Here is a 13,724-nt window from a genome sequence, read left to right on the forward strand (position 1 = left end):
AAAAAAAAAAAAAAAAAAAAAAAAAAAAAAAGGACAACAAAGACATCGAACGGGAAAATTCCCTGGTACGCATTACACGTATCATCCATAATAACAGAGTGTACTAATTAAATGAGAGGAACAAGGCCTTTGTTGTCTCAGGTGACTCTTGGGGAATGGCATAAAACCTCGTCACGCCTTTCTGTCCTGTACCCACAAGTGTGTGTATTACTGTATACAACGCGTATGGATGGGTACACCCCAAGGTGTCTGCTCCTCCACTTGCACACATGCAAACTTTTACATAATTCAAACTCCTTTTCAATTGACACATTTTAAACCACGTTTATTTTATCCAACCTTACACAAAATCACCCCTTATATATGAAGTCTCACCTTCCTTTTTTAACTTTTCTGTATTTGGCAATTTGATTTCATATAATTGCATGTTGTGCTCTTTGGTTAACTTTATTTATATATATATTTTTTTTATTTATGTTATTCATTTTTTTTTTTTTTTGTTAATCATGGAAGCGTCTTTTCTTACTCCTCCAAAGTGCACACATACATATTTTTTTTTTTTTAATTTTTTTCTTCATTCCTAATATAATAACCGCAATATGTACGCACACGCCTATATATGTTAACCATTTTAAATTATCTCTTTTAATGGCACATTTTGTAGTAGCATAAAAAAGGAACAAATCACAGGGTGTAAAAGGGAGTGGCTGGGTGCGGAACGGATGTATACAATTCGGGGACAGGTACTCCAAAAAAAGGAAGACAAAAAAAGGGGACCGTAAAGAGTCCCTGTCCCTTATTTATATGCGTAATGTGAATTAAGCTTCGTTTTTTTTTTTTTTTTTCATATTTTAAATAAATTTCCTTTTTTTCAATAAACCGAGCAGCTTTATAACCAGCTCATTATTTTCCAAGTCAGTATGTCTTACAATGCTTAACTATATATGCATGTAACGCCGTTTTTGTTCTTTATCACATGGAATAAAAATAATGCCAAAAAATATGCATGACGTACAAAATGCAAAAAAAAAAAAAAAAAAAAATTATTAAGCAAATTGCACAAGGGTGATGAAAACTTAAAAGTATAATTTCTTGTGCAAAAATGAAATGTCCTTGGAAACTTCACCCGTCTTTTTGTTAATTGGGTCTAAGAATCTGCAAAGAAGGGAAATAAAAAAAAAAAAGACGTCATTAGGGGTACATTCTTACATTGTATGTATTACCATCCGATGGGATGTGTAAAAAAAAAAAAAAAAAAAAAACAGCACACACACACACAATGCATGATTAAGCAAAATTGGGGGAGACTCCTCTGGTGAGAACACAACAATCGGGGCGGAGGGACGCAACATATGCAAACTTACTTATCTCTGAAAATTTTTCCCAACTTTTTAACTTCCTTCTTTTTATTCTTGGATCTTAAAAGTTCCTCCGATGCTAAACTTTTTATATCAAAGTCGTTGGCCACTTGGTATCTGCAGGGACGGCGTGCAAGAAGTTCGGTTTGAGTCAAATGAAAAGGAGTTTTCATGAAGCACGTACTTGCTAGCCACCGCTACGGGTTTATATATATGTAGCAGCCACTCCACGGACTCTACTACACATGGCCACTCCAACACACGCGCGTGTTTTCGCTACCCCTATCTGTGCTTACCTGGTTGGAAGAATGTGATTCACGTTAATGTACTTTACAAATGCCTTAACCTTTGATCTCTTCATAATTTTCCTCTTGGACATTTTTTTGGTAACCTTCAGTGGGTGCTTTTCTATACCCGCAACGAGGCAATAGTTGTAGGGTCTCTCCCTGGTTTGGCTTTCATACGTGTTTATAATTATTGCCTTTTTTCCAGCTCTACGTCCATTTAACATGATAACAACTTTACCTGGCTTCAGTCTGCAAAAGGGGAAGCAGCGCAGAGGGGGGAGGGTGATGAAACAGAACACATAAGAAAAGTGCGCAGGTGTGCCAAATGGTACCTATATATACCAGCTGCTTCACAAATAGGAGCTGGTACGCTCCCTCACTCAGATGCATGTAAGAGAAAAGCCCCCCTCTACAGGCAAAACTCCAAGCAGAGATGCGGAAAGCAAAAAGAGGCGTTCTTTGGGGTATTATATATACACTCGTTAAGCCACGTAACAATGACAAAACTGTGCCGTGGTATGGGGAGAAGTGGAGGGTTTGCAAACGGGGGCAAAAAATATAAATGAGGCATCAGTTATGGCACCATAACGAGCCCCCCTGAAAAAAGTATTTAGCCGCATGACCCTCTGTAGGTTTATTTTCCCATCCATCCTTCTCCCTCCCTTTTTCTTCCCGCAAACGACTGTGGGTCTCCTGTAGGGGGGAAGTTCATTTCTCATTTTTCCTCTCCTCTCTTTCACAAGATTTGCGGCAAAACTTACAATTTTCCCATTTTGAACAACAGGTCAGCGTAATACTACTTGGTGGGTATGTTATTCTTTTGTTTAAATTCAAAGGGGGGGGTATTTTTTATATAAATGCCCAAAAGGGTTGAGAAAAACTTTGCAAAAAGGAAAAACAAGCAAATGCATGAACGGCCTGTAACAACTCTTTCCTTTTATATATTTATAATTTTTTTTTTTTTTTTTTTTTTTTTTTTGCGATATGCTAAAAATAGCGAGCTATAATAAAAATTATAAAAAGCCAAACGGTTGTGTTTATAAGCCTTTCTGATTTTCAAAGCTCACGTGGTTTTCAAAAAAAAATTGCGCAATATTTTGCCCCTCATAAAGGTATAAATGTAAAATAAAAAAGGAAAAAAAAAAGGAAAAAAAGCGTGGAACGGATTAATACTACGTGGGAATAAAGTGAACAGAAAATAACGGAGCGGCCGTTCAAATGGATAAGGGGCAAAACTCCACGTGATGGGGATGAAGAAAAGATGTGAATAAAACGTAACGCACAAAATGGGAAACTGATGACATATATATGAATCCTCGTATGCGCATTTAGCGGCGTGGGGTTTCGTTTTTTACTTACATATATAATGAGACGTGAACATTTTTATGAGGATAGCCGTAGAAGATCCTCCCTCCCGCTGGCCGTGCCGTATGCCCTGAAGGCGCTCTGTACGTTTGAGGTAGAGTTGGGGGGATAAACCAACTTGTAGGCAGTAAAAAATGAGGGCAAAAAAAAAAAAAAAAAAGAGCAGCGGTGGCATACAACGTATATATATACATCCCGTATGTTATATACGTAAAGTGTACAATTATTTTTTTTGTGCGCATAAAAGGTGGGGGGAGCCCCAAATTTTAATTATATATATTAAAAAAAAATTAATTTGCATATTTTCCGGGGAAATAACATAATGGCCCTTGGTTAAATAATGCGTCAACGAAAAAATAATTTGTTTAAAAAAATCTCAACTTGTGGGGATGGCCACATTTTAAAAGCCTTTTTGAACGTACCATCTGGTCAAAATGTATGTTGAAAAAAATGGTCTCCATGAGGGGAGAGCAACTGCCTTGGAACAATTCCCCATGTGAAAGGACAGTGCCATTTTTATTACCACGTTTTCTTGTGTGCCCATTCGAATTGAACAAAAAAAAGAACACTTCTCGGGGATAATAATTTTGTTCTCCATATTTGTGCAGCTTTTCCATTTGGTAAAAAAAATTTCAAACGAGTAAAAAAAAAAAAAATTTTAAAGGACACGCGTGTGTTAAAAAATTCCCATATCATCAAGATGGGAATATACTCCTTGACAGTGACACTGTGATGCAGATTGGCCATGTTCCGTACGAAAGACGGGGGAGGCAATAAAAATATATATTTTTTTCTCTGTCCACATGTTAGTGCCGTGTGCTCATGGTGGACACTGATGCGATATATTCACGTATGCACAAATGGGGGGAACGGTCGGGGGTTACCCCACCCCTCTTTGCCCATGTTTACACCTCGTCTATGTACTCGAAATGCTTCATAATCGCGTCGACGGGATTACCGTCCCCATCCAGCAGAAACAAGTCAAAGCAACAGTTGCAAATGTAGGATGGGTTTTCCTTAAAGAGATAACAGTCCAGGACGATCTTCTGTGCAATATTTTTATGGCAGCACAAGCAAAACTTTTTTGCAATGTTCGGTTTGAAGGTCCTGAAGGGGTACTTGGAAAACTCCTTATCGCGCAAGCTATTATATTGTCTAATGTTATTAAAAATAATTCTGTGCTCACAATTGCCTTGATGTAGGAAGCAGCACTTTTGGTAGAGAGGTATTTCCATTTCAGCCAGGACAGCCTTATGTTGTAATATCTTATATGGGGGTCGAATAAAATTATTTTCTTTTTTTTTTTTGTAAAATTCAAATATGCATGCTGAGTAGTCTGTCGCGTTTGGCGACCTCAAGTCAGGGTAGAGCACTCCATCTATGTAGTACACGGATCCATTAAATTGGGGTAGGCCATAATTTGAAGAATCAAAACAAAAAAAAACATCTGTCAGGTCTGCCAAGGTTTGCCATGACAACAGTTCATACTCAGCTATTTTAATACCCCTTATTGGGTGGTAAAAGGAGACTGAAATGATGAACGTTTCTTTTGAAGTTAAATTTTGTATAGAAGGAGATCTAACCAGATGGCGCTTTGCCTGTTCTGCATAAAGAGTGTTAATTAAATTTTGATTTATGTACACTCCTTTCAACAATGTATTGTTAAAATCACAAACAAGCTTAAATGTCCTGCACAATGTTTTCCTTTTTAATTTAGCTATTATTTCATATTTGCTAAAAGAATTTTTTTCCATTCGTGGTAACCACTCCACAAAACATTTTGTCCTATTCAGTACTCTCTCCTTTTTTGAATTATCTGCTTCTTTTCTTAGTGCTTCTAAATCTACCTTTTGTTGCCAGTTCTTACAATTGTGGTTCACGATGTGGTTGACAATTTCACCTACGTTGGGACTTCGAACTCCGGATTGTAATGCTTCTATGAGGGGTTCATATAATGCGGCTTTGTTTTGTTTCAAAATGGGGTCGTCCTGATTGGCTATATTAGTTACTCTGCCCCGTAACCGCTTCTTCACCTTGTCGCATTCTTCTTTAAAATCATGCAGACGAACTTGCACAGGAATGAACGCCCCAGCGGGGGTGTGGTAAATCCACTCCCGTCTCAGCTCCTTACTTATTGGTAAGTGTGGGTGCTTTTCAAACATGTGGCACGGCTGCCTTCCTGTCGTGATGTCATTATCGTCATGGGGTTTGCTATTTGGTGAGGCCAGGTGGGAACAGGATTGTTTCCCTGTGTCCCCTCCGGAGGATTGCTTTGTACATTTTATTCCCCCCCCCTTCTGTACACTACTTTGCCAGCTATTGCTATACGTGTTTGCGGCACCACTTTTTGCATCACCCCTGTTGCGGGTATTAGACGTGTCCCTTTGTGCAATACTTTTGAGGTAGCTCATAAAGAGCTTTTCATTATCACTTTCCGTTTCGCTCCCGTGCTCGCTTCCTAGCAAGCTCGTCGCACGTTCCCTCAACTGATCCCCCACCCCCTTCCCCTTCGAACGACTTTCTTCTTCTTCCTCCCTCTCCCTCTGCTTAATTTTGTAAAAGTCGTACTCATCTGTCTCGAATAGAAGCTTGATAGGAAAATGCGGAATGGGTAAACTGAATGACCGGTCGTTTCCTTCATCCATAAAAAAGGACAAGAGGCAGACGTAAAGGCAACTCTCAGGGGGTGCAGGCGAAACTGTGTGAGAGAGGAGGACACCTCCTTTATATGTGTGCTTGGTCAGGCTCTGCTAAACGGGGGCACAAAAAAAAAAATAAAATAAAATGCTATCGGTTGAAGGGTGCAGGCTAAAGGTGCCAAAGGGGAGACCAACGCAAAGGAGTTTCTCTTCTGCAGTCTTCGTTCTCCATCTCACAAAATTTCGTATTTCCTACTCGCGCGAAGCGGAACGGGGGCGCCGGCCCACACGCAAAAAACAGGGCAAAAAAACAGGGCAAAAAAACAGGGCAAAAAAACAGGGCAAAAAAACAGGGCAAAAAAAGGCCACAATAAAGTGCCATGAAAGGGTGCGAACGAAGTCTCCCCTCCGCCGCTCAATCAAATCCCCATTCAGCGACGCGCCGGAAAAAATCGTGCATGAGAACAACCCATGTGTGGGGGGAGAGGGACAGCAAACACTAATGTGTGTACCTTTTTTTTTGTCACACAATTTTTTTTAAATACGCATTTGTTCCCCTTAACCTGTGTTGCAAAACTGGGCAGGAAGCCAAAAGGGGGGAGAGGAGAGCCCCCCCAGTGGTAGTAACACTCCTCCTTATTGGTGGCCAATATAAGCTGAGAAACATTTGACAGACGTGGGGCTCATCACTCCCCAAGAAGGATCCACCTGAACACACATTGGGGGGGGAGGAAGTACAACCCAAACATGAACACATAAAAAATGAACGTACGTTTTTGTATCCTCTTTCTCATATTACACTGCACTAATGGGAGACGTACCGCCTTGAGGGTAGTGCCTGAAGGCACAACTGCCTTTGTGAGGACAGCCCCCAAGAAAAACACCTTAACGAGGGACGCTCGAGTTTATAACAATGTAATGCGACTGGAAGGATGAGCATAGCGGCGAGTTGTTTTGAGCATTCCTATGGGTGCCGTCAGCGATGTGACCTCGTTAACACGTTTATTTGTTTTGTATTTTTTTTTGTATTTTTTTTTTATTTTTTTTTTTCCCCCCCCAACCCAAGTTAGAGAAAGTCAACACGCATATAAAAGACCTAGACATTTTAAACAAGTGGAAGGAAAACTACCACCTTCGAATAATTCTGAACTCATACTTTTCGGACCACCTGCAGAAGGCTGTTTTAAACGTGAAGGAGAAAATTAGCCAGTACCCACAATTCATCATTGCTGGCCCGATTCCTCAAAAGACGATAAAGAAGAGGTGACACAAACAGGGCGGTGTAACATCCTTTGTGCTACATCTCTCCACGTGTTTCGTTCTACCGTTTGCGTCGACTTACCCCACACGCACACACACACACGAAATTGATACCGCATGTGTACCTGCACACAGTGAAAGCCCCTCTCCCCTCTGCGCAGATTCACCTTCCTGAGGTCGCCCCACGTGGACAAGGACAGCAGGGAGCAATTCGAGATAAAGCAGTACGGATGTAAGCTAGACATTTTCCTCAACCCCTCTGTCACCTTGAAGAGCAACGAATGTAAGTGACGCCTTGTGGGGGAAGCGGGGTCGCGCGCAGTATTAAAAAAATGTCTACCCCATGTGCGTTACAAAAAAAAAAAAAAAGCAGAATGGCAAATCGTTCGAGCAGACCACACATGTGAACCAGATAAGTATCTTCCCCGTTTGCGTCTGTATAGGCGCCACACACAGACCACCACACGCGTCCTTGTTTTTTCCCCCTTCCCCTGTCCAGTCACGAACTTCCTGTCCGTGAAGCTGCCCCGGTTTGTGGGCTTTGAATACTACTTTGAAGAAAATTACAAAGGACTCAAAAAGGAGGAAGTGCAAAATTTAAAAAAAAAAAAATACGTCAGCAAATACTATACAAATTTGTTAAACGCCAAGGAGAAAAAAAAGATTGTGGAGTTGTTGTTGGAGAATTCAAAGTACATGAATGTGAGATTACCCAGAAACATGTATGACTTGTACAAATTCCCCTTACACATATTGCAGCACTATTACAAAAAGTAAGGCGCAAAAAAAAAAAAAAAAAAAAAAAAAATTACCCTATGGTGATGCTACTCCCTATGCGTGTGCCCATCCGGCGCGCCGCTTCATAACACCATGTGGAAATTAAAAACTTTCCCCCTGCCCCCTTTTTTGTAGAACCATGGAGAAGAAGAAGTGGTATCACGAGAATGAGGACTTGATGAAGAAGATCGAGTCCCTTTCATTCGAATAGTTCCAGTGCACAGAAAAAAAATGGAGTGCGAAATGGTTAACCGCGGTTGACTCGGTCACGTCGGCAGTTCTGTCCTTCGTGTGCCATTTGTCCTCCATCATCAATTTGCGAACCTTCTACTTTGTGCCCCCCTGGGTGTATCCCTTCTGAATAAAAAAAAAAAAAAGCAGCCTCAGCTGTAGCCTTAGTAACAAACTGCGCATTTATTGTGCCTGCAGCGTCATTCGTTGAAGCCCCATGCTGTTACGCCATGCAACGAGCACACGTGGAGAACAAAGCGGAGGGGGGAAATAAAAGAAAAAAACATCGCACGTGTGCACAGAAAAAATTTTTTTTTTTTTTTTTTTTGTTTACACTATATGGCATAGGCAGCGTGGTATCTTCGTTTGTTCCTCCTCACACATCAATCTCATTTTCAACGCCAACGTCAACCGCCTCGTCGTTTGTGTGTTTTTTTCTGTTTTGCCAACTTGGCCGGTCCACCCACACACCCTTCTAAGCCGCCCCCAAGTGGGAAATAATTTTTATTTTTACTTTTATTGGAGTCGTCCAGCCCATATCATGAAGGAGGAGACGCAAACGAACTACCACCTTTCTGTGAAAAATGTGAATTTCTTCAAAAGTGCCTTGGCCCTTTTAAGCGTAGATGATAATAAAAGTAACTCGGCCGTAAGGAGGAGTACAGGCAACCAGGGGGAGGTGGACAGTTGTATTTTGTTTAATCTGTTTGGTGATGGGTTAATGTTGAGGAGCTGGTCTAGGTGCAAACAAATATATTGCTTTCTGTTCCTCGACTCGGACTGCTTTACTAGCCACAGCATTTTGCATCAGCGGGAGGAGAGGCGCAGGCAGAGCATGCATGGGGAGGAGCGGCTTGTGGAGAGGCGTCGTAGAAGACCAAGTGATAGCTCCACAGGAGGGACGAATGACCCATGTGGGAGTCATCCTTCAAGTGCCTTGTCCGAAGGTGCATGCAGCAGAAGCCACACCCCCAGGGAGAAACGTTCCATACATGACTATACAAATGCGTGTATGGGGGAGGACAGCCACGAGGACGATACGAATAGTGTAAACTCAGACCATTTATACACTACCCATGCCATAAACATGGAGAGCAATAATTTAATTAAACTGAAGACAGTGTCTCCACTAAAGGTGAAACCTGCTCACAGTAATAAAACAGAAGATGACAATGAGGACGAATATTTTATTAGAAAAAAAATATATGAACAAATTGATGAGGATAAAAAAAAAAAAAAAAAAAATATGGAATTTCTCGTCTGCCAATACGAATTACTCAGAGCAGTAGAATTCTTAGACCCTGTCCTTTTAAACATTAAATTTGATTACAATAATCGCAAGTTAATTGTTCACCTGACTGATGAAGATGGAGACACATCTGAGACTTCTGTGAGAATCATTGTTGACCATTATTATGAAATAAGCAAATTAGAAAAATACACCTTTCTCCACAATGATTACAATTTCTTTTGCATGCAGTCCACCACTTTTTCTTTTTACCTGGACTACTTAATTAAGAGCAGCGATGAGTACATTACTTTTTATATAACAGAATATAACAACGATAGTACTGCGGTACTTAAAATGGTAATCCTAATTGGGGGGGGGGGGGGAAGAATTACATTTCATGCGCTGAAGGATGCAAATCGTGAAATCACCCCCCCCACACACACACATGCTGCCTAATATATATAACTACCTACCTTGCTACTCCCCGCAGGAAACGAAAAATAAAAATTACCAACGGTCCGTTCAGCTCATGCCCAAGGAGAACTTCCACGATTTTAAAAGCGAAAAAAGTCAAATGTACATTCATGGAAGGGGAGAGTGCGTTTGAGAGAGACGTGTGTGTGTGTACACGATTACTTTTACGCGTATACATCTGCACAGGTAAAACTTCCCACCCATATGTTGACCCCCTTTCGCAGATTCAAGTACCGAATAAAAGACTTGTCAAGGATTAACCAGGCACTCAGTAATTAGAAAAAAAAAAAAAAAAAAAAAAAAAATTCCCTGCTCACATATTACCCTCTCACCATCCCTAAATCGCCACCACGTAACACTCTGCTTGCCTTTCCACCTCGCTAGAAATAAGTTCCCACCTCAGAATGGATTTCCAGGAGAACGGACTGCTGCGCTTTCAGTTTACCCTCAAGTGAGTGCGATGCACTTTTGGTGGCGTATTCCTTGAGCAGATATGCTGACCCATGTGTTGCTGCCCATTTCTGGCGCACGCTCCTATATGGTCTCCTGCACATTGTCTTTTGTGTGTGCGTGTGTGTTTGTGTGTTTAACGGATGAGATGCGTCATTTGTATGTCCACTGCTTATTTGTTCAGCAGCGCACTAGTTTCGTAATTTACTTAGCAGCATATTCATATACTGTTCTTTTTTTCTTTTTTTTTTTTGTAAGGGAATACAACATGAACGGAACGCATTTGTGTTACTTCCTACAGCCCCTGACAGAAATGTCCCTTCTCAATTTTGCGTAACGTGGAAATGTGGCGATGAAAAAGGAAAATTAAAATAAAAAAAAAAAAGTGTTTTGTTGTAGTACGACATTGCAGGTGTTGTAATACCCCCCCTTTTTTTTTTGTGCCAAGCCACATGATCAGTCAGGGACACTCCCTTGTCGTGGCCTTGAGCGTTCCACAAAAAATTGACAAAAATGCAGAACGGGAAAACGTGTAAAGGAAACACACCTACTTCGCAAATGCTAAATGTACACACGGAAACGTTTACACGACATGTGAAGAAAAAAAAAGTGCCAAAATGAGAATTTCGACAGTTCGTTTATTCACCTTTTTTTTTTTTTTTTTTTTTTTTTTTTCCCAAACGGTATGGACATCGGAGGTGTCCACAAAGCAACGACATTTCCCCGTCCTCATTTTTTTTTCCCCCTTTTTTGTGAACATTAAAAATAGTTTTCTTTGTATGCAATTTTTTCCTGTTTAATCAATTGTGGGGAGAAGAAAAAAAAAAAAAAAAAAAAATCAATCGGCTTGAGTGAAACTCGAAAAAAGTGTTGCTACTTGTTCTACACCATGTTAAAATGCTTTTTTTTAACAGAGCAGTGGCGCTGTTTTTGTGAATTATATTCTTCGCTCGGATAGACCCCCACCGCTTCACCCCGCCACTTTAAAAGCCTACGTCTTATTCCTCCTCTGTACCTCATTGCTCCTCCATCCTGTCCATTTCCACTTAAATATGATTATGCTAATAAAAAAAAAATGAGAGATCATTTGAACAACAAGTCGCAAGAGTACCAGAAGCTGCTGCTATCAGGTGCGTCGCCTAGCCAAACAGTATACTCGTCTTTGCCCCCTTCCTAGACGAGACACAATATATAAATCTCCATACGAACATGTGCTCAATTTAAAAATTCACATGTTTATTTCCCCTTCGCACCCACATTGTATAGCGTCCATAAGGAGAGAGGCAAAACAGAATGAAGAAAATAACGATGCGAAAAATTACTCGTGTGGAAAGAGCCACAATAATAATTTTATCCTATACATGGAATTTAAATTCGAGAATATAATCCTGTCCAGGTATCTATTTGACATCAGGTAATTTGTGTAATGGCTCTTTGTGTTGTCCCCCTGGACGTAAAAATGTGAGAGGGGGGACCCCCACCCGGAATATGCTTCAAAATGATACCTTTTTTTTTTTTTTTTTTTCCACATAGCAGTGTCTAGTATGCCTAAAAGTGTGTACCCATAGAATGGCCCCATTTGGGGGACAAAATTTGGGTTTATGTATTTTTACCACACACCGGTGCTACGGCACTATCTATGCGCTGCCCCCCCCCCCCCCCCCGCAGGGATGAGTTGGGGACGCCGATCCGGAACAGCGTACAAATAACGAGGTTCATCATCATGAGGAGCGACAACCACATCATGGGCACGTGTGTATCCAACAGAGTCATCCTCTGCTACAGAAACGACAAGGAGACGAAAACTATACTCCACAAGCTCAAGGAGGAATTAAAAAGAAAATATTTCATAAGTCTAACCGATGAAAGAAATGAAGACACAAACGGTAATGAGATCGACAAGTCCCTCCTTTCATACATTATTCAATTTACTTTAGTATGTAAGTACATAGAGAGTGGGAAGTGGGTTCACATATGGGATAACATGAATACTATAGTTGAATCCAAATTTTGTGGAAATAATTCGAGTAAATATTTTAACTGTATAGGTTTTAAATTTGATATTTTAAATACGAATTATAAGGTGACTAGCCAAAAGAAGAATTGTATACATTTGGTGCAAATGCATTTAAAGGTTATGTTAAGTATGTATAAGATTCTTCCTGTAGTGGAAGAACAAATTTGTGAACACATGTTTGTATATTGCCTACCGCGGTGTTCCATGAGGGCTACCATTTTAAATGTTCAAGACATTTCAGATGCAACAGTGGAGAAACAAAATTTCAATTACAAGGATTATTGGCTTCACGTACACGGTTATGTGTTAAACCAAAATGCGCTGAAAAAAATTGTCAAGGTGAGACTCTACAAAGGAGTTTTTAATTACCCCCAAGGAGTTCTCCTAAGGGATAATATATATAAATTAAATATACCCATAAAAAATGAACCTTTTTTTTACGTCTGCCAATTTTTGAGTACTTTTGAATTGTTAAAAAAGGCACAAATGAATTTGTTGAAATGGTCCCAGTGTGATGATGCAGCAGGGAACAATATCTACGATGATCTTTTCCTACCTCACAATAGCATTGGAGTAAGAAAGGAACAGGGGGATGGTCAGGATGATTCAGAATTTTACTCAAAACTGAATCGAATTTGTAAACACCAATTTGAAGGGAACAATTTTTCTCAATCCATTTCGCAATCAAATAAAGTACAAAAGACATACGACAATTCGTACCACATGTATGGAAATACTTTAACCACCTCAGGGGTTTCAATCAACTTGGACTTTTCGAAAAACAAAAAAAGTGGTAACGGAAAGGACTCCTGTAACAGCGAATTGGATACCTTCCTCAAGGAGTCTGCCTTGGCCTACTACGCAAGACATGCTAACCCATTCAATACAAATGACCTGACTCACAAAAACAAACAGCAAGACACCACAGTAGTGCATATAATGGATAATCAGCACCGCCAAGCAGCGAAGACAAGGGCACAAATGGAAGAAGCTTACACGGTGGGGAATCCACACCAAAGCAACAACCAATTGGACACATACCTACACAACGTTGCAAAGAGTTACAACTCCGTGGAGGAAAACAATGCCGATCATATGACCGAGGTTAGCATGCTGGGAAAAGTAAACCCACAAATTATTTTTTCCAAAGATTTTGAGAATTTTCTGGACAATCTAGATGAGGCCGCGCTGTACCAGCAGGAGCCCCTACTAACCCAAGTGAATTTTGACCAGCGGGAAGGGAAGCGGCCCAATTTTCCCATGACCAGCCCGCCACTTGGCCAGCAGAAAGATTACACGCAGGGGTCATGAAGACGCGCAAAGTGACGTGTACAGCGTCGCTATCAATGGGAAAACTAATCTTACCCACAACGCAGCAATGGCCAAGTAAGCGTGCTACAACATTCTTAAGGCCCATGCTTTCTTCCATGCGGCTTTACGCATGTACGGATGATACAGGTATTTCTTGTGCGGCAATTCTATGATATATACAGCTGGTAATATTATGCTACTTGTAAGTGTTTTATTTTTATTTTTTCTTTTTTTTGTACAAAAAATGTAATTTTTTTTTTCCTTCCCGGGTCATGAGTGCCCATCGCTGTGTTTTACTTTTTTTTTTTTTTTTTTTTGTTTTCC

At 40.4% G+C, this 13,724-nt stretch overlaps 4 protein-coding genes across 4 annotated transcripts; 3 read left to right on the forward strand and 1 right to left on the reverse strand.

Moving 5' to 3' along the window:
- Positions 1–1,076: 1,076 nt before the first annotated feature.
- AK88_01917 (uncharacterized protein) lies at positions 1,077–5,655 on the reverse strand (the record flags this gene model as incomplete). Its single annotated transcript, XM_012479552.1, has 4 exons — positions 1,077–1,155; positions 1,365–1,475; positions 1,655–1,894; positions 3,920–5,655. 4 exons carry the CDS (start codon positions 5,653–5,655, stop codon positions 1,077–1,079), a joined length of 2,166 nt encoding a protein of 721 aa, XP_012334975.1.
- Positions 5,656–6,411: 756 nt separating this feature from the next.
- Positions 6,412–7,897, forward strand: AK88_01918 (uncharacterized protein; the record flags this gene model as incomplete). Its single annotated transcript, XM_012479553.1, has 5 exons — positions 6,412–6,564; positions 6,716–6,912; positions 7,071–7,192; positions 7,409–7,682; positions 7,822–7,897. 5 exons carry the CDS (start codon positions 6,412–6,414, stop codon positions 7,895–7,897), a joined length of 822 nt encoding a protein of 273 aa, XP_012334976.1.
- Positions 7,898–8,458: 561 nt separating this feature from the next.
- AK88_01919 (uncharacterized protein) lies at positions 8,459–10,077 on the forward strand (the record flags this gene model as incomplete). The annotated part of the gene is made up of 4 exons (XM_012479554.1): positions 8,459–9,505; positions 9,639–9,724; positions 9,847–9,893; positions 10,007–10,077. 4 exons carry the CDS (start codon positions 8,459–8,461, stop codon positions 10,075–10,077), a joined length of 1,251 nt encoding a protein of 416 aa, XP_012334977.1.
- A 1,070-nt stretch (positions 10,078–11,147) lies between these two features.
- On the forward strand, positions 11,148–13,400 carry AK88_01920 (uncharacterized protein; the record flags this gene model as incomplete). Its single annotated transcript, XM_012479555.1, has 3 exons — positions 11,148–11,202; positions 11,339–11,486; positions 11,741–13,400. 3 exons carry the CDS (start codon positions 11,148–11,150, stop codon positions 13,398–13,400), a joined length of 1,863 nt encoding a protein of 620 aa, XP_012334978.1.
- Positions 13,401–13,724: the final 324 nt, after the last annotated feature.

This window comes from Plasmodium fragile (assembly GCF_000956335.1).
Source record: "Plasmodium fragile strain nilgiri unplaced genomic scaffold supercont1.17, whole genome shotgun sequence".
NCBI lineage: Eukaryota > Apicomplexa > Aconoidasida > Haemosporida > Plasmodiidae > Plasmodium > Plasmodium fragile.